The sequence below is a fragment of the Medicago sativa genome, chromosome 3 (assembly GCF_051527215.1).
Source record: "Medicago sativa cultivar Bolivia chromosome 3, Bolivia_mono, whole genome shotgun sequence".
In the NCBI taxonomy this organism is placed as follows: domain Eukaryota; kingdom Viridiplantae; phylum Streptophyta; class Magnoliopsida; order Fabales; family Fabaceae; genus Medicago; species Medicago sativa.
The window spans coordinates 74384517-74405992 of record NC_140751.1 but is presented as its reverse complement, the minus strand read 5'-3'; the positions used below and the strand labels follow the sequence as shown (position 1 = coordinate 74405992).

At 33.4% G+C, this 21476-nt stretch overlaps 1 protein-coding gene across 2 annotated transcripts; it reads right to left on the bottom strand.

Moving 5' to 3' along the window:
* Positions 1-519: 519 nt before the first annotated feature.
* LOC146940113 (sporulation-specific protein) lies at positions 520-12275 on the bottom strand. Of its 2 annotated transcripts, none has more exons than XM_085753728.1 (11): positions 12069-12275; positions 11420-11612; positions 9479-9679; positions 8837-8959; positions 8575-8612; positions 8366-8495; positions 3480-8183; positions 2518-2658; positions 2215-2316; positions 1995-2137; positions 520-1165 (listed from the first exon to the last, which is right to left on the bottom strand). In XM_085753728.1, the coding sequence occupies exons 2-11, from the start codon at positions 11495-11497 to the stop codon at positions 886-888; spliced, it is 5940 nt and encodes a 1979-aa protein (XP_085609854.1). In that variant the 5' UTR covers positions 11498-11612; positions 12069-12275; the 3' UTR covers positions 520-885. The 2 variants fall into 2 exon arrangements, with proteins under 2 accessions (XP_085609854.1, XP_085609856.1); XM_085753730.1 differs by having other exon boundaries at positions 11420-11585.
* Between the last annotated feature and the right edge of the window lie 9201 nt (positions 12276-21476).

The following is a 21476-nucleotide window of genomic DNA, read 5'->3' as shown; positions in this document are numbered from 1 at the left end:
CTATCTACGATGCAGTAACAATCAAAAAATAATTAAATATGGAATAAAAAATGACTCTGATAGACCTAAACTTGGTCATTAGGGAAACCACCACCACAATAATCAAAAGCAAAAAATGTCATTATCATATCTTCCACGTTCACATATGGTTGGTTTTTCCTTTATATTTTTTGTTGACACCAACCATTTTCAAAAATTTGAAATCAAAGTATGTGACTTGATTTTTATTCTTAACATACAGTTTAAACTATTTAATAACACATAACCTTTGGAATTTAACGATAAGCTCATGTCAGCAGACTAATTAACATAAGCTTTAACCTAGACTTGATCAAAGGATTCTTTTAATTAACATTGAAGCACAATACAGCAACTACATAGGACAAATATCTTGATCACAACACAACTTCATATCATATCATATCATATATTATAATACAAAGAAAATAATATACAGTTTCTTGTATTAACCTGCAACTTATTTATTTCATAATAGTAGTGAAGGGAAGAAACAAGGTATCATCAAAATAAATTTTAAATAGAAATATTATTGTAAGAACTTGTTCCTGTACAGAAAAACAATTACAACACTCAGGGATGGATATGTATACTTCGATTCATAGAGTCAAGAGTCGAGAACAAACACTACTTTATTTACACAAATTATTATCCTCGTCATGAAAACTATGAAATAGCATACCAACCCTTGCAAAAAAATAATAACTCTTGATATAGCTGATAGGGCCCCTTATATAACATAATCTATATATCTATATCTAATATAAAACACAAAATATAAGATATAATGGGGCCGCGGATATCTTAATTCTTAATCAAGCATGGATTATTGGCCTGTGCAAGGTGGCAAACTAAAAAAATGGTGCCCTAGTGCGGGGATAAGGAATGGTCTCTGAAGTAGGTCGGAGAATTTGGAGCCATTTTGGATGCTCGAGTATTCTTAAGAGTCATCATCAGTTTTTGTCTCTCACCTTCAACTTCCGCGAACTGAAGGCTTAATTGAGAGTAACGGTCGTGCATCTCCTTTAGTTCTGTCTCCATGGAAGAATGTCTTGTCTTTAGTTCTAACATATCTTTGATTAGCTCATTGATATCCCTGAAACTTCTGAATACTGCTTCTTCATCGCTGTGTTGCTTCGTGAAAGAACTGGAACATTGGAAAAAAAAATGTCTCAAACATTGTGGTTGAATGGTCTTAGTGCAATTTTATATTACATGTGCATGCATGTGACCATGTAACAAAGTCAACAATATTGCAATATTGCATTTATCCATTAACAAATAAGTGGTAAACTTAAAATTTAACATTAATGATAGAATTTTCCTTAAAGTAAATATTTGATAGTAGAACCAGTCAGAAAGAAACACTCCAAAACAATGAGTAGGTATTTGTCATGTCTATGGTTTTATTTTGAGTAAATAAGTAATATACAGATTCTTGTATATTCCACCGTATTACATCCATTCTTATTGAAACTTGCTATAATTGGGATTCTCTAAGCTCTAGAACCGAACAATTACTCCAACTTGTTGCATTCAAATTTTAGTATTTGGAACCAATTGGTTTTGGTGTTCCACACATTTTCAGCATGAAACTGAAGTGGGGGAAGCTTTTGCTGATTAAAGTATGTATTGTACTATTTATCACATTTTAATTTTATAAAAATAAAAGGTGGTATTAGTTAGTTGCATAATTGTTAGTTAGTTAGTCATAAATCTGTTATTATGTTTTAGTCAGTTGGTTGGTTATTTATACCAACTCTCATTTTAGTTCCATTCAATTAATACAAATCATTCTTTCTGATTCAAGTCCAATATGTTATCAGCAAAAATTCTCCACTAACAACTTTCCTAAAACAGAATAATAGATTTATAGCTAACAATTATGAAACTAACTAACTAATAAAATCTTAAGGTGAAGTGCTTAGAAATGCAACAGTATTTATCAGATATTACTTTTGTAAAGAAGAATGTACCTCTGAAATTGGATGCTAGACTTCTTCCTGGCTTGCAATGCTTCAGCAAGCTCAATCTCCAAAGCAAGCACCCTTTCTAATGCATTGCCACTGACAGAGATTTTATTGAACACAGGGAACATGCTTCCTAACTCTTGATTGGCCTGATCAAAGTACAGAATTAATAAGAATCTAGACGAAGGAATCTTTCATAGTAAACAAGGCAACAAAAGTTATTTACCTCATGTAACTGTGTCAGTTCTCTTTGCAGACCTGGAAAACTTGTCTCATGGCTTTGACAATCTTCAGTAGGAAGCATATTATCGTTTTTCATCCTTTCCAACTGCAAACAGAGAACAAAACATAAATATCATATTTACATCAGACATAATATAATAGTAGCAACTGAAGGACCAGGTTATCAGAAATAAAGAGCAAGCATGAAAATTGAAATCAGAAATAAAGGAAAGAGTAATGGTAACTAGAATAGATGAAAATGGACAAACACTGAAACGTAACATGTTTGCGCATCTTAAAAAATTACCTCCTTATTCAGGTGCTCAATGCTAGATTTCAAACTTTGAGCTAAAGCCAGGTGCTTGCTTTCTTCATTTTGCTGCAAGTCCTCTTCAGTTCCCAGAGTTTGGCATCCATTCGTAACTCTAAATGCAAGAGGATCCTGATCCTATCAAACAGTTATGTAAATAAATTGTCAAGGCTTGCCACTCAGGATTAATAAAGGAAGGCATACTTTTGATATTTCATTAAGAGAATGCACATAACCTTTTCCTCAAAGAGTTAATGTAAGACTAGGTTTGAGAACAAATGGGAAATAAAGGCAAATGGTAAAGAAAACAAGGAAGAAATGATAACTGGTTCCAAAACTTCATCACATGTTCCTAGCAAACAGCTGAGTTGGTGGGCTGAAGTAGAAGTTCTAGCTAAAAGGTCCAGGGTTCGAACTCTAAAAACTTACATAACAACTACTTTATTTACATTTGTGTGTGTGTGTGTGTATAACAACTACCTTATTTACATTTGTGTGTATACACACACACACATAGATTCCCCATTCTTCCTCTAGAGAATGTCGTACGAAGCGATAAATTTAATCATCCTAGAAAACATGTGATTTCGATAATAATTGATAATTAAAAATGTTTTATAAAAATAAATAGGCTTAATAGCAGTTTTAGCCCCCTAACTTTCACGAAGTTGCGATTCTGGCCCCCTAAGAAAAAAAACTACAAAACCGCCCCCTAAGTTTTGCACATGTGGCAGTTTTGGCCCCCAAAGCCAATTTTGACTCGTCTACGCTGACGTGGCACCTAAGTGTGGTGCCACGTGTGTTTTTTTTTTTTTTTTACCTTGGGGGGCCAAAACTGCTACAGTTGCAAAACTTAGGGGGCGGTTTTGTAGTTTTTTTTCTTATGGGGCCAAAATCGCAACTTCGTGAAAGTTAGGGGGCGAAAACTGCTATTAAGCCAAAATAAAACAGTCAGTTACCTCTGGCTGCATATTGAGGATTGAATTTGCACTCTCTGGTTCATGACTGCTGCAAACTGCAGACTTTGATTTTTCTTGAGCATTTAATAAAGAGGATGTGCCATTGCCCTCATTCAGAACATTCACTTTAGATTTCAAAGTCTCAATTGATTCCTTCAAAACAGTAACCTCTACTTCAATTTTGGACTTTTCCTCACTGCATTTCTGAAGAGAAGCTTCAAGTTCTTGTTTTTCTTGCTTGCAACATTCAAGGGATATCACTGAGCACTCCTTTTCAGCCTTTAACAGGTCATAAGCATTTAACAAATTGCGTTTGTCAGAAATTACAGCCTGTAACTCAGCCTCCAATTCCAAGATCTTCATTCCCAGCTCTTCATTTACTTTTATTTGAGCATCTTCAGACTTTTTTCTATTCTCAGTTTCTTCACTTGCATGTTGTAGTTTCCACAGCATTTCCTCACTATGCTTTTTTGACAAAGACAGTTGTTGTTTTATTTCTTGCAACTTAGTTTCATACTGTTCCTTGATAAATGCAATTCTCAGAGACTCCTGCATAGCGACCGGTGGTCCTTCATGTCCTCTTTTGTCACGAGCATTAAGACACTCAGTTTCAGCTTTGTCTTTCAGTTCCTTCAAATGAGTAGACAAATTCTTGAACTCCTCTGTCTTAAGAACCTGTTCAGAAAGCCTCATGGTAAGCTCATTACATTGGTTCTGCAGCCTTATCAACTCATTATCTGATTGTTGCAGTGAAGTAATTGCAGTTTTCAGTTCATCCAGTTTTCCCTGGAGAACTATACATTTGACTTTGGCTTCTTCATTGGACAAAAACAGTCCTTCCCCATCTCTGCTGACACTTTCCAGCAATTGCTCCAGCCTTGCAACCTCAAGCTCACACTCTCTTTCACGCAAGTAAGAAGAATTGCTGACATTTTCTGTCCTACTCTTGTGTTCCTTAAGGTCTGATGTTGCCACACTATTTTGATCAATTAGTGCTCTACACTGAGCAGTATAGACCTCCAACTCAGATTTTAAGTAGTCAAGACTTGTCGACAGTGTCATATTTTCTTCCATGCAATTCAATTCTCTAGAAAGACAAGCATTCAATTCAGATTCTAAATCAAGATTCTTCTCACATAGCACATCCACTTGTCTGCGCGCAGAATGAAGTTTCTCAGCAAGTTCCTCCACATGACCCTCAAACTGAGCTCTGGTACAGGTCATAACGACATCAGTAGCTATTGAACATTCATGCATTTCAGATAAGTGTGTTTCCAGATAACTAATAGAAGAAGATTCCTTTAAAGCATCTTCAAGACGTTTCTCAGATATCTGCAGAAGATCTACGATTCTCGATCTCTCAGATTCCAAGTCTGTCACCAGTTGCTTGAGATGGACCAGTTCTTGTCTGTTCATATCGGAATCCTGCAGCTTGTGTTGCTTTTCATTCAATTCTGCTGTAAGATCTATAACTGTTTTCTCCGATTTTTCCCTGAAGATTTTTTCATCACACAACTCATTCTGCAGAGAACACAAGTTGTTTTTCAAAAAAATAAGCTCAGATGAGATCTTTGCAGATTCTTCTGTTTTGTCCTGCAGCTGGTGTTGCTTTTCATTCAATTCGGTTGTAAGATCCATGACTGTTGTCTCCAATTTTTCTCTGAAGATTTTTTCATCACACAACTCATTCCGCAGAGAACACAAGTTGTTTTTCAAAAAATTAATCTCAGATGAAATCTTTGCAGATTCTTCTGTTTTGTCCTGCAGCTGCTGTTGTTTTTCATTCAATTCTGTTGTAAGATCTAAGACTGTTTTCTCCGATTTTTCCCTGAAATTCTTTTCATCGCGCAACTCATCCTGTAGAGAAGACAAGTTGTTTTTCAAAAAATTAATCTCAGATGAAATCTTGGCAGATTCTTCTGTTTTGTCCTGGAGAGACAACTCCAAAGCTTTCTTCTCCTCTGTAATTGCTGCTAAGGTCAGCTTACACATTTCAAGATCACTAGCCGAAGTACCCAGCTTTATAATTTCTTGACTAAGATCCTGATTTCGGGAATTCAGTTGCTGAAGTTCAGCCTCCAAATGATCAAAACTAGACAACAATTCATACTGTTGCTGAGAGTATCTTTCTTCAGATTTAAAACCAGCACTCATCTTTTCAACAAGCACCTCAAGATCTGACTCAAGTTTCTGCAACTGGATACTAGACACACTTATGTTGCTTGCCATCTGCTGTAAATCATGCCCAAACTTCTGTTTCATGACAAGAGCATCTGATTCTGCTGTGCTTAAAGATACTTGAGCCATTTGTTTTTCGTGCACTAAAGTTTTCTTCTCTTCAACGAGTACCAAGATCCTATCAAAAGCATTACGTTGCTGCTCTTCTAGTTGCAATAACAAAATTTCTAAGTCTTTGCATTCTGAATCCAAACAAGCAGAACTACTACAAGGAGAAAGTTCAGTGCATCTATCATCATATGATGCCACTAATTTCTGCAACTTATTAGACAAAAACATGACTTTATTTTGCAGATCATTATTCATGGAGTCCAGCACATCAAATTTAGTTCTGAAAGATATTATTTCTTTCTGCAAAGTGGATATTTCATCATGAAGATGGTCATTTTCTAGGCTCTCTTTTTTCAATAAGTTATTCAACTCTGAGTTCTCTGCACTGCATGCAACATATTTACTTCTATAATCTGTCAAAAGGACTTCCACCTCATTAATTTTATGAGTAAGAAGATTGTTTTCATGACCAAGATCTTTTAAATTTGCCTCTAAAATTTGGTTCTGGTGAGTAAGATCATTGCTCTTTGCTATGCAAATCTCCTTGTACTCCTTTAACGAGAGGATATCATTCATAGCGTTCTGCAACCTAAGAACCAGTGACTCATTGGATTGATTTGAAAGCTCCAGCTGCCTAGAGAGTTGAAATTTTTCACGTTCTGTGGCCTGAATGTTAAGACTGGCTTCAAGCAATGTTTCTTGCAGAGCCTTAGAAAACACATCTGAGTATATATTTACAAAATGCATCTGGCAGATTTCTTCTTCAACCTGTTTGTATAACCCCTCTTGCAATCGAAGTGATCTTTTCAAATCGCTTAGTAAAACGTCTTCACCCAAATGTTGTCTATGAAAGGAAGAACTGTGATTTTGTCGTAGCAATTGATTAGAAGTATGACCTTCTGAACTTTTAGTACAATTCACTAGTTCTGGGAAACCATCAGTGTTTGAGAGTGAAGAATCAGAAAGGGTCTGGTTTATGAGATTCTCATTTGTCTCATGCATAGAAAGAACCTGGCAAGAAAGAAGTTCAAGATCTTTTTGCAATTGACCGACAGCAATAGAATAGTTCAATCTAGCCCTTTTAAGGGCTGCTTCTGCAGAAGTAGCCCTTTTTTCAAACTCGCTGTTGAGAGATTCCAAAATGCGCCTATCTTCAGAAAATTTCATTATCTGCTCATTCATATTTTGGTGCATTTTCTCCATTTCGTTCTTACCAGCAGAAATTGCATATATGCAAGTAGAATGTTCATTCCTGAGGTTCTGCAACTCAACCATCATCTGCCTTTGATTCTGCTCAAGTTCTTGAATAAGAGCTTCATAGTAGCACTCCATCTGGTCCATTTTCCGTACAAAGCCTTCTCTTTCAGTTTTGGACTCCTCTAGCTCCCTTAGAAGTTCGAATATTTTCTCCTTCATAGCAAGGGTGGGATCTACAGAATCAAACTCATGAGCCACAAGGCCAGGTGCAGTGAGATAACGAGCCATGCTTTCGGGTTGAAATAAAGCAGCATCGGACCCAATATCTGTTAAAAATTGCCCATCCATTTGTAACTCCATCTTCGCATTTTCTCTTCCGTTCACAACTTTAGTCCCTGAAATTGGATCGCTAGATTCTTGTTTGAGATCCTGCAAAATCTCAACTACTCTCTCTAACTCCAAGTTAAAGAACCTAAAATCCCTTTCAGGTAATCCCATAGATACTTTCTGAATATCTCTTAACTTATCTTCCATGAGCAAAAGCCCCTTATGCCATTTAAACTGTAAATTATGAAATAATCTATCCCTCTCCGTCTCAGTAGGTTCACTGCGAGCAAATGCTAAGCTTAACTTAGAACTTTTAAGCTGCTCAAATTCATCTTTAAACTTTGAACATTCTGATTTTAGTACCGCAACCTCTTTTGCTAGCTCTTCTCCTGATGATATCTCAGCAGCAATTTGCTCAGAAAAAAGTTTTGTTTCAACACCAATTTCATCAGAATGATTTTGCAAACAGCTCACCTTCAGTTTTAGATCAAGAATAGATGACTCAACTGCTTCTAAATTTCCTTTAAGACTGCTACTGCTACAGTCTTCGGAAGCAGGAGCCAATTTATTTGCAGCTGAATAGTCTATGCTCCAACCATGTGCCCAAGCATTGTCCTGTGGTGGAAACTGATTGTCAGGTGCTTCTCCTTTCTCTCGCTGAGGACTTTGTCCGAGAGATAGTACACCTAAATCACCAGACACTGTGCTTTTAAGACTTTCCACTTCATGCGTATCATGCTTCTCAGTATACACACTTTCAGAAGTAGTAGAAGAGCCATCAAATCCAGCAGCTGAGTCAGCATAATCTTCATTTAACCTTGATTCTCCTTCGAGTGAAGAAGTACGAGGGAGATATTTTGATTCCCTTTTCAATTTCCCTTTTGAATGGACCTAATTTCATTAAATAAACAAAGGAGAATGTTAGGAATCCAATAACTAACCAACATCCATGACTAATTCTCCTTTATTCTATATCCTAACAGAGAATAAGAGAAGAAAATGAAATTTAAACAACAGATATGTATAATATATTTATATATAGAGTACGCTTGTGAGGAGAGAAGGTAAGAAACCTTATTAATGTGATTATTAACATTCTGGTCAGGAGATGAATCTTTGCTATCAGCAGATTCATCATGACTACCTTGGTCAGAGGTTGTTTGTAGACCCTTCTCTCTGAGTTCCCTCTGCTGTTCGAATTCTCTAAAAGCAAAAATAACTTAAATAAGTATAGTGTCCAGCTAAAGCAAATCCTTAAATGTCATAATTCACAGTAATGTACCTAAAACCAGTTTTGGAAGTGAGAAGCTGCACTGCAACCTGGCTTCAAACAATGAGAAGAAAAAAAACATTAAATATGACACCAATGATATCTTAAGCAGCTAAAGAACTCTTAACAATTAGGCCTGTGTGATATATTAATGCCAAGGAAACAGAAATGCATCTAGTAGTTGTGCCGAAACACATTTGTATAATTACATAAGGAATGAAAGGGTAAACACAGGAAAACCACTTCAGAGAAAATGAAGTTCAGAGATCCTCACATGTAGTGTGACTCCAGGCTCACTTCCGTTAAGAGGCAAAGCAACAGCTGTAGGCTTCAACGCATCAACAAAATCAGCGAGATCTATGTTGGCCTCACCAAGGATGCTAGATCTTGAAGAGCCCTGAATTGGTTAAGGAAAAAATAAAGTTAGAAAAGTTCTAACCTCTCTCAAGACTATTGCTACAAGAATCTGTTAAATGAAAACACAGACAATTCTTAAGCATTTCTAATGGTGGCCGGCAGCAACAAAGTTGTTATGAAACTTCAATTTTACAAATACTATGAAGCTGTTGTTCTTTACATTATAAACGATATTTTATTATTAACAGTCAAAACTAGTTATTTTGAACAATAAACTTAATACATAAAAAAGAATGAATCAGAAGTATCACTGATTATTGCATCTCACTTCTAGAGAATATAATCAAGACCTCAAAGTATAGATACTGTAAAAGACCCAGAAATAAGGCTTATTCAATATACACCATGAATATAAGCAATATAATGGAGGATTTTGCATAAAGCTGTAAACAATGTGATTAATATTGTTGAGCTGCGATTCTGTTTTCACATGTTAAACTTCTATAAATGCTACGGCAGAATAGTTTGTACACATTTAAAAGTCAGAAAAGAACGTTACCATCCCCACAACAAGTTTGTAAACTTTCTCCTCATATTGTCTTGTTTTAATATCTTGAAGGAGTCTTGTAGTTTCATAGATTGGATCTGACCACTTGCAAGTTCCATTTCTCACATTTGCTTTGGTTGTTTTTGATGTAACCTTCCCAGAGTCAGCTGGGATGAAAGAGATAAACAGTTTATCCCATCCAGATTGTGGAATCTAGAGACCATGTAAAAACAAAATTTACCGTCATTAATTGCATAAAAAGATAGGTCTACAACTATGTAAATGTCAGTAATAACAATAACTCTGTAAAAAAGTAAAGTTGATTAAACATAGACTTATGTCATGAAGATTCGGCAAAGTTGTATTTCCACAATCCATTGCCTTGATTTAATATAAACTACTTAAATAAATTAATTAATCATGGTGACTGCTCAAATAAAATAATTCTCCAAGGTATCACCCAAAAAAGGGCCAATAAGTTTAATGTTGAGTGCTGACAATATTATGGGCCATGTCAGCATATATTGAACTTGAAGTTACTTCAGTCATGTTACATTCTCAAGATGACATTTTCGAATGGCACATAATCAAGAAAGAGGTTGGAAATTTTTTGAAATAACTAATACAAATGAGTTCCAGATAGGATATATAGAATAAAGGGAGATTAGAGTAGTTAAGAGTTGTTAGAGTAGTTATTTAATTAGCTAACGAGTCAGTTAAGGGGGTATTTGTATAAATAGGAGAATACACAGATAGAGATCATTATTGTGAATAGAACCATCTCTAACTAGGGTATCAGATTCTCATTCCTTCTTAGACTCGAATTCTTTTTCCTCCAAGGCTCTACTAGACTCGCCATCGTTCTTGGCTTCTGTTTCCACCATTCAAACACCGGCGACAAAGATGAATTGGTTTTAGTTGGTGACTGAGCATGAGGTTCAGTTTTATTGAAAGATTGAGAAAGGATAAGAGCGAATATGAGAGAAATCTATCCTCCAAGGCTTTCCCCCTTCACAATAGAGTCCCTACTCTATTCACAATGTCTAAAATACTCAATAATGATCTCTATCCTTGTATTCTGATATTTATACAAATACTCTCTAACTAGTCAATTAACTAACTACTCTAACAACTCTTAAATACTTTACTTTAGCTATTCCAATTTCCCTTTATTCTATATATCCTACCAGTTCCAAACTAGCTATTCCAATTTCCCTTTATTCTGTGTTATCTAGAGCTTGATTAACTTTTCAGCAAGTCAGGAGAAAGTTGAACCTAATAACTGCTTCAGTCTGCTAAATTTGGTCAAGAATTTTAAATCTTATTCTATGTTTGTATAAACCTAGAAATGTTACAGAAAATCATTTTGGTCTTAACATAGAAGTTTAGAACCAGTGTCAAACACAGAAGATTGAGCCATCACATGATTAGTACAGAATATGAGCCATTAATTTCACTTTTTATATATTGTTAGGGGCCACGGCCACTGAAAAGTTTGTCACTTTACTTTTAAACAGCTTGCTTGACCCTCTGCTTCTCTTGTTTAGTTTTTCTTTTCACGAATATATTTGAAAAGTAGGTTATAGGTTAATTGACCCTCTTATGTCTAATGAATGCAATATAAAAATTGAAAATTCTATAGAAATTGATAATTAAATACTATACTGAAGAAAAGAAGTTTACAAATCGGTTGGAACATAAGATTGATAACAAATATGCAGAGTATAACATAATGCCAACTGGATTTTGAATAAATTCTCAGATTTAAGCTTAAATGGCAACTTTGATGAATTGTGCAGTGCACACTGGTCATGTTTGAGTTGCAGATTGAATTTCTCTAGTTCATATAACAAGTCAAGTTACGCGTGAAACTAAATTCCTTATCTACTTGAAAAATTTAAATTACCAAACCAAAAAACGAAGTAAAAAAATTGTAGAATATAAAAAACTTACATGTGTAGCATGGAATTGAAGGCGAAAAACCACCTTAACTTTAGTTTTCTCAATCTTCCATTTGGTAACTCTAGACATTATTCCAGAAAATTAATCACACCTAACATACATTAATTTCCAAAACTTGAAGGTCCCATTTTCATCCTCAGCTCCAACACTAAGCTAACTGTAATTTACGGTAAATGTAGTTCACCTGAATTCAAAAAAAGCAAAAAAAAAAATCCACATTCACAATTCACACTTAATCACTTATCCTTGGTTAAACACAAAACTTAACTTATTCTACTAACATAACTTAAAGCTTAATTAAACAAACCTTAAAAGCAAATCAGCTATTAAAAAACACTCAAACCAACTTAGGACCCTACTGATCTAGAATTAAAAGTATAATCCAAGATAATGAAGCTTCTTAAGATATCTTAAACAATAATGAAACAAAAATACTAGATCTCTAAGTTAAATTTCCTAAGAAAGTTTTCCCTTTTATGGAGAAATAAAAGCAATGATGAGAGTTCAGAGTCATTCTCATTCCAACTGAACTAAATCATTAACATGGCTACAAAAAATCACAAAAAAAAAAAAAACATTTTTAGAACAAAAGAACAGACAAAAAAAGAAGAAAAAAACGTTTTTTTTTTGCAGAACATACCTTGTAAAGAGACAAAAGATGAAAACTTTAAGATAGAGAATCAATGGATCGAGTAGAAAGAAATGGAATTTGAAGAGATTTGGAAAATGGGTGGGAGAAAGATGGTGATTTTTTTGAGAATGGTGATAGTTTTCTTTCTACTACAATAAATTCAACCCAACCCAAAAGAAACTACTCAGAACCCAATGACTGACAAAAGTGAAGAGTAAAAGAGAATCCTAAACAACACAACACTCATGTTGTGTTTACACAAAGCTAGATAAAATTATGTACTTAAAAAAGTACTATTTTTGTATTTTTATAGTACTTTTGCATTTTCCTAAATTATAGAGTATATATATAGTTAGATATGTTTTTTTGACAAAATATAATTAGATATGTTATTTTTGTTTTTAAATTTTAAACATTAAGCTCAAATCCAACATGTTATTGCTAGTAGCATTTTCCCTCAAAAAAAAAATGTTAGTAGTATTTACCACTACCAAGAAGAATTTAATGCCATATTTTTAACTTCAGATTCATGGTCGTTGGGTCAAAATTAAACGGTTTATATTTTAAATTTGATATTTAATTTTTAATGATAATCAAATTTTGTATTAAAATGTTTATTGTTTCTTGACAAAAGGAAATTGTGGATTGTTTGATTTTGATCTAATGGTCACATGTTGTTGATTATGTAATGGTATGAGATTGTGACACATAATCCAAATCTAAAATTATTGCTAGTATGGGAATAAAACAAAAAACAATCAACTACTTATAATCACCTAATGCCACTAAATAACTGACACATAAGATTTGTCAAAGTTAACAGATGCAAGTTATCTGTTTTTGTTTTTATTATAATCTTATTACATCATATTTTATTTTATTATAATTATAAATTAATTAATTATCAGATGCAAGTTATGTGTTTTTGTTTTTATTATAATCTTATTACATCATATTTTATTTTATTATAATTATAAATTAATTAATTAATTAATTATTGTGTAGGGGGAGGGGGCAACCACTATTGCCCCGGATCTGTGGACTATGCTGCTTAAGAAGCAAGAAAGAAAAAAAATTAGACTTTGAAGGCAAGAATCAAGATTGAACTAAGACCCATTTTTGCTAAAAGTTTGGTTTAACAATTAACATTAGAGATTAGAGAGCAGATGAAATGTTGGCTAATTGAAGTGAATTAGCAGTAAATATTGTCATTATTATTAATTAGCAAGGTAGAGTGGAACTTTGAGGGATTAGATGTTCTATCAACTTGAAAAACCAGCTAACGCCTCTCATTAGTACTGTTGATTACCATTCAACTACTATTTGTCTAATTAAAGAAATAACTATGACTTAGGGAAAAGGTTATCTATTCAGGTTACATTGAAATTTTGTGTATGCATCTCTTTAAATGTAGAGTTTGATTTGTATCCAATAGTTAGTTTACAGAATTTATACACACATTTTTAATCACATCTTACCACATAAATATTGTGAAAATGTTTTATAAATGAATGCATGTATTCATTATTTTGAATTGGGATAATACAATTATGTTGGCTACAAGTTGTGAGTCTACTTCAAAGATACATTTTGATGACCCAAATTTCAAATCTAGGTAAGAGTTTGAAGGAGACTCAAAGCATTTCCATCTCTCAATTGGAGTGGACCAAGAAGATAACATCTTAACAAAATGCATCATATCATCGCTAAGACACCAACTAATTAATCTCATTATTCCAATGAAAAGTACACATCAATGTTGCATTTTAAGAAGCCATTAATTAATATTTATATAAAAGTTCAACATCAGAGAATTACACCTTACTTTGAGATGTTTTGAAATTAATTATATTATCCACATTCCTCAAATTGTTTTTGCATATTGAGATTTCCGAGCTTCCCCTTTTTCTCCGGTTCTGGCTAAATTAGGACACGATGAAGACAAGTTTCGTGGTCCCTCACTCCCTCCTTGATTCATGGCAAGCTTTAGGGATTACAAAGCATATGTATTGGTGTTGTTTTAGTTAGACACCTCTATCAGTCTAGATTTTAAAATGCTTATGAATCAATAAAAATAATATTGATTCGTGATCGAGATGAGTGGCCGAGATGGAATAGTTGTCGTCAAGATTGATGTTGGAGGTGGTACATGCAAACACTCTGACGCTCAACTCGATAAGAGAGTAAAGAGTACGAGGTATTAAGTGGATAGAAATTGTGTACCTTACATTTATGGAGAAGGAAGTATTTTATTGACGCCAATAAGAAAGCATTGGAAGTGATAGTTTAGTCTCTTATGAACGACGACGTTCATTACGTTCATTGATGTTCAATTTCAATGACGGTTACTAGTCATTGAGGCATTAGAGATTGATAAAGATTTGAAGCTAGATGTTGAGGTGTTACAAGGCAGGGAAAATCCAAGATTGTTGGGGCATTGGACCTATGTGTACTTAGGTTTGTGTGTGTTTAGGCCTTACATAACGAAGATTATGGGTATTGAGTCCGTACATAACAATTATAGCGATTTTTTTTTTTTGGAAGATCGAAATATTTTATTTATTTGTTAGAATTCGTTATTTTTTCTTTGAAAAAAAAAAAGATAACCGTTCATTTAAATTGATAAAGTATATTGATACAATACATATTCAAATTTGCTAAAAACATTAAAATCATTTATTGAATCTGCATTTCATCAAAACTAAACACGCCGCACAAAGACGGGAAATAAAAACAAAGTCTTGAAAAGACAACGAAATCACAAAAACAAACCAAAGAATATCACTTATTTAACTAAACAAGTAGGGAAAAAAAACTCGAAGATGTGATTTTCGTCAAAATTCCTTAAATCACCCATTTGTGGTAGATAAGTAGAAGAAAATTGGTGACGACTAGGGTTTGGAAAGGAGAGAAGAGAAGCTCCCTTGTTGGAATTCGTTCTTGATGACTCAATTATGTAATTTTTTACAAAATCATTATCGACAAATCTCTTATAGCATTTTTTAGACTTTTAGACCTTGTTTGTGAGTTTGGAGAAGAAGGAAGTAGAAGGTTTTGGAAAAAAAAAGATGAGCAGGTTGAAGAAATTGAGAAAGGAGGGTTTTGAGGGGTTTTGTTTTTCTTCATAACACAATCATTCTCATTTTGAGGAACTGAAAAAATGTTGGAGGAGGGTTGGGGGTTTTAGAAGGTTGGCATGAATTCCTCAAAATTAGTCTATGAGATATTCTTAATTTTCAAAAAAAACAAAAAAATTCTTAAAATAAAAAATATCTTAATCATAAGTATTAATTTATCATTCTCTAAAAATATATCCCTTAAAAAAATATGAAAAATTACTCAATTTTTCTCTATATTTTACACCCTCCAAATCTCTCTTTTCTCCTCCTTCCAAAGTCACAAACAAATTCTTCGTATACACTCATAACAAATCATCCATCTATATTTCTGGAGTTCTCGAATCTGTAATTTTACAATTTTTATCACTCTATGTTTATTCATGACCTTATGCCAGGAAATTGGATAATCCTGTTGAAACCAATGAAACTTTGAGAAGTAAAGTTTTGTCCTAGAACTAATTAACGTATTCATTTTAGATATAGTACTATAGATAAATGAATAGATAAAACAAAAAATCCATTAATTAAAGAGAGAGTACAATACTGTTGGGAACATGCAGACAAATGCCTTGTGCCAAATCTATTAGTGGTGACGTTCCTAGATCATCTATTCTTTAATGGTGGTCTCCATTGAGACCCTGCACATGTCATTATTTTGATGGAGCCTCTATTTCAACTTAAATAGTTAGACAAAAAGTATTTATCATGTCAAACAGCTAAGCCAATACCCTTTTATCACATGATGGTCCTTCAGTCACCTGCATGATGCACGTGATCACTTCAACCACACAATGCAATGACTTAAATACTTAAATTGTAATCTTAGGATGGTAGTTACATAGTTTTCGATCTTACTATCAATTTTATAAAATGATTATGGAATGTAAAATATTTATTTGATTTTTGTTTCTCTTTGCATTTGTATGGATTATGATGATGACCGTAAATTTGTAAACATCATGTGTGCATTTAAATTGAAGTGAAAAATGTTTAAAATGTACAACTTTGATAACATACGAATGGTTCATACAATCCTATACAACTTTTTTTAAAACATAGTATCAGATCAAATATCGACTAATTTTAAGAGTTTGATCTGATCATCCAGTTGCGAATGCTTCATTTAAAATCAGAACAAAACTTTGCATGAATAAGTCCATCAAAATTTACGCAGGAGAAAATCAAACATAAGACCTTGAGACGAGCAAACTTAAATGTTGAAGTCATTAAAAAGATATGTTGTGAATTCAGACTCAAATAATCACACCAATAAACTTAGTTTTGTGGAGCAAAAAAAAAAGTAGTAGCAAATATCAAAGTAACTTCAAGCAACAACAACAATAACAGACCTAGATCTAATATAAGAACCAAGTGTAAAGCATAAAAACACGAGCAAAAGATAAAGAGATAAGAGAAGCAAACACACCAAAAAATGTTACCAAATTTGGTCCAATAAATGACCTACTGTGGGGAAAAAAATTTATCTCTTCAATCCACTTTCAATGAGTTCTTTATAAAGAAATATAAAAGGGTTACAAGAAATTGACTTCAACAAGCACTCCAAGAACAAACCTAATTTCTACCATTTTCCCAATCTCTTACCAATAACAAGAGAGTGAATGGTTTCACTCACCAAGGTGTTTACAAATGTTTCCCAACCTAAGAGAACCCCCACCAAAAGACTTTCAACCCTAAAGTAATCTCCTTTGATACCCAAGTTTTTCTCTCTTGAAACTCTTCCTCAAAAATGAACAATGAAGCTTTAAATAGTGCTTAAACAAGTGCAAAATTGTGTCACGGTATAGCTAGTACACAGTACAGTACTACATCCTTATCCCAAAATCGCGTACAATTTTTACAATTGCACTACGATTTTGCTTCAAGTAGCTTCCTTGCATTCTACCTAAAAAGTGTGCCACGATTCATAAAATCGTTTCACGATTGTTCACCTCCAGCAAAACCAATTTTGAGGCAAATTCAACAAGATCAAATTAGATAATATTGATTTCAAACCAACTTGGGTTGGCCCGGTAGTACTGATTTTGGATATTGAAGTGTGTTCATCTCAAAGTCTCAACTTCGATTCTTCCATATGACAATTTCAGTATTCCTAAAGTAGTATATTTACAACATACACACATATCTTATCACACCACTAAAAAGCTTAAAATAGAGGCTTATCACGCTTAAATCGTCATCTCTAACCCTATTCTTATTACCCGTTGTCGTCATGTTGCCCTTCATTGTTGCGCTTTCTCTCTTAGGTTGCATTGTATGCCTTCCTCCGTCAAGGCTTCCTTAGCGAATGTGTTTATTTTCGAATCAATTTGGATCCTTAATTTGTTCGTCTACCTTTGTTTTAGACTTTTGGATGTTTGATTTGTCTAAAGTTGTCTTATGTTTAGACAAGAGCTATGTGTGAATAATTGGGATTCTACGATGCCTATCTTCAATGCTTAAGGTCTAAATGAGTGTCGTTAGCTACAATTGTTTAGGATTGGGGAACCAGATTGCAGTTCGCAATCTAAAATATATTGTCTGATATTGCAATTTGGATGACCTCTTCTTAAGTAATACATTAGTCCACACGAATAAAGTTGAGTTGAATATGATTCTTAGATGGTTTAAACCGTTCTCCGATTTGAAAGTTAACTTTTCCAAAAGTCATCTTTTTGGAATCAATGTTGTAACGCCCTCCTTTTTATTTAATTATTTTAATTAGTTTTAGAATATATTTATATGATTGGTATGATTTACATGATTTATGTGATATTTTGTTATGTTATATGTTGGTATTTACTAGCATAATATAATTGTTATTTGGTGTAGAAATATATTTGTTATTTGGTGTAGAAATATATTTGTTATTTGTTAGAGATATATTTGTTATTGGTGTATTATTATTATTAAGTGGGGGAGAGATATATTTAATTTAGAAATAAATAAGATTATGAGGAATAGAGTAGTTTTGAGGTGTAAGAGAAATAAGAAGGGGGTTATAATAGAAAGAAGAATAAGTTGTTGGGCCAAAATAGATTTAGGAAGAGCGTTTAGTATTATAAATAGAGAAGCTTAGGTTAGAAAGAGTTTACCGAAAACCGCTTTTTGGAAAAGAGGAGAACAAGAAAGAAGAGAAGAGGAGAGAAAAGTCAAGAGAAGAGGAGAAGACCTTAGGAAAGAAGAACACTGTCGCTGATTCAGGAATTAACCTAAGGCGAGGGTGAGACTATCTTGCATTAATATTAAGTTGTTAAATCACTAGATTGCATCTAACAAGTTGGGGAAAGTTTGTGAGAATTTGAGAATTAGGGTTTTGAGAGAGATTTGATAATTAGATGATGAAAACTTGTTGAATTGATGTAGAAATTGTATACAGTCCTTAGATAACCCATAGGATGATTATTGGATGTAGTTTTGAGGTTAAAACCATGGAATTGGATGAGATGTTGGTGAATTTAAGAATTAGGGTTTAATAATTGTAATAGGTTGTTAATAGATTTGAGAACCCTTTGAATTTGCATACAGTAAGTTGATGAATAATTAGTGTTCTAATGATAGGGCAATCATAGGGTAATGATTAGGGTCAAGTTTGGAGAGTATTGGATCGAATAAGAAGTGGAAAAGATTTCCCTAAAGCGAAATCGCGGTTGAACTGCGATTTTGCTGTTAATGTGCAAAATGCGTTTTTATTGTCTCAGTTTGACAAGTTTAAGTTCCGAACTGGGTTTAGGTGTAAACACGAAAGTTGTAGGTATGGATGTTAGCTTTCTAATGCCGTTGGTCTCACGTCAATAGGATTTATAGAACTTGAGTTATGGTCAAATTACTGCACGTAGGTCACAGTGAATTTTTATGGACTTTCAGCACAACTTTTCCGAATTTAAAATAAAAACTGGTATTGATCGGTACAGAATTGGTCTTAGGAGTAAACATGAAAGTTTTAGATAATTTTGTTAGCTTTCTAGTGGCTTTGGTTTGACGTGAAAATGATGTTTGGTCTGTGAGTTATGATGAAAATACTACAGGGAGGTCTTAGCAAAATTGTACGGTGACAGCATTCTCTGTTTCATGTTTTTGCGTTTTGTTCATATGTTTCTGTTTTGAATTGATCTTTGTTGTAAACATGAAAGTTGTTGATATTTGTGATATCTTTCCAATAGTTTTGGTTTGACATGAAAATATGTTGTGGATAATTTATTATGTTTTTACAAAGATACATAGTGAATTATTGTTGATGTTTAAATACGATGTTATATGAAGTTGTTTATGATTGATGAATATGATGTTTTAAGATGTTTTTTTATTATCATTTGATATTGTTATATTATGATATGACATGAATTATTTATGTGATCCATATGTTGTCAAGATGTTAAAATGTTAAGACGTTAAGATGATAAGAGTTGTTAAGTCGTCAAGTCGTTATGAAGTCATCAAGTTATTAAGATGTTATGTTGTCAAGATATCAAGATGTTATGATGTCATAGATGTTCATGAAGTTGTCTAAGTTGTAGGAAGTTGAGTCAATTGCATACTCATTAAAGTTGGGGGCTTTAGGCCCGGCAGCCTTGTGCTCATTAAAGTTGGGGGCTTTAGGCCCGGCAGCCTTTGTGCTCAAACTACGTTGGGGGCTTTAAGCCCGGCAACTTTATGCTCACATGTTGAAGAGCCTAATTACGCTCATTTATGTTGTTGAATGGTACCACATGCATTTGCATATCAAGAAGTTTTAAGATGATTTAAGATGTGAAGTTGTCAAGTTGTTAAGTTGTCAAGATGCTAAGATGATTTGAGATGTTAAGAGTTACATAGTCGAGTTGAGTCGCATTGTCGAGTTAAGTGAGGTTTGATTATGAAGTTTGATTGTGATTTGATGATTATGATTTAATGATGATGTTTGTTTATGAAGTTGATTATGAACTTGATTATGAAGTTGCTTTCGATAAATGCTATGTTTTGATAATGATACTTATGTGAATTATATGATGATGCTTAAGATTATATTTGGTGTTAGATATTGATGCTTATGATCATGATTTAAGATAAGATATTTTATGAATAATAATTGAGATTACTTGATGAAGTATATGACTAATGTAGGAAGGATAATGACACTAGTTAAGAAAGTTTAAGTTATTAGATATGATTAATGAATTATAAGATGTTTAAGTTGTTGAATGTACTTTATATGATTTATATGCTTAATATTATTGTTTGAGAAATCTCACCCCTCTGCTTGGAAATGTTGCTCTTCGTATGGGTAACTTGCAGGTAACCAGGATTAGTTGCGGTCGTGAGTGGACTCCTCACAAGTGTGTCTTAGGTGCTCTGATACGTAACGGGATGGGATTATGTCTTTACTTTCTGTTCCTTACGTATTACTTTATGAATCTTTCAAGAATTGATGTTGAACTAAGTTTTATGAAATTTTATATTGAGGCCCTTGTGCCAAAGATTATTTAAGTTGTCAAACTATTCCGCTGCGAAGTTTTAAAGATTATGTTGTTATATTTTTGAAGGATAAATTATTATTCCATTTACGTTTTTTAAGAAATGTGACATTCCGTTTTATGATGAAAAACTTTGATTTTATTTAAGAAATTTTTACGTTGGGAAAACGGGGTGTTACAAATGTGGAGAATTCCTTCTTGAACTCGATGACCACTTGTTTACATTGTAAAGTCATATCACGCCCTTTTGTTCATCTTGGTCTCATGGTGGGAGCAAATCCTAGGAAGACGTTAACATAAGATCATACGATCGAGGTTCTGGTGAGTAGATTAAAATCATACAAAAACACACCCTTTGGTGACATTTATAGTTGTGTGCGTATCTAGGGATGGGAATAGGCCAGGCCGGCTTACAGGGGCCTTCGACCTAGCCTATGACAGGCCAAGTCAGGCTAAGCTTTTTTCTTAAATAGAGAAGGCCTGGACTTTTTTTTAAGCCTATTTAGTTTAAAAGGCCAGGCCACAGGCCTCTAAAAAAGCCTCTTAAGTCTATTAGGCCGGCCTATTTAAGTAATATGAACTCTATTATTTATTATTATATTATATTCTGTACTTTGAATTAAAATATAAATTTGTAAACTTTTTCAATAATTTAAGCTTTATTAGTATACATTAATTTTTTGCATATATAAATGTATTATTATAAACTAGAATAGAAATATGATACAATATATAGTTGAATTCGCTAAATCCTCGTGTTGATTATCAAAAGAGAGTTTAATCTAATTGAACTATTTGTTCGTTAGTCCATTTAAACTTAGATCACATTGCTTATTTAAAGATGTTGA

Coding starts and splice junctions, on each gene's coding strand:
- LOC146940113 (XM_085753728.1), bottom strand. CDS start 11,497: ATGTCTAGAGTTACCAAATGGAAGATTGAGAAAACTAAAGTTAAGGTG. Junction 9,680..11,419: donor TTCAATTCCATGCTACACAT/GTAAGTTTTTTA, acceptor CATGGTCTCTAG/ATTCCACAATCTGGATGGGA. Junction 1,166..1,994: donor TCTAGCATCCAATTTCAGAG/GTACATTCTTCT, acceptor CCAATGTTCCAG/TTCTTTCACGAAGCAACACA.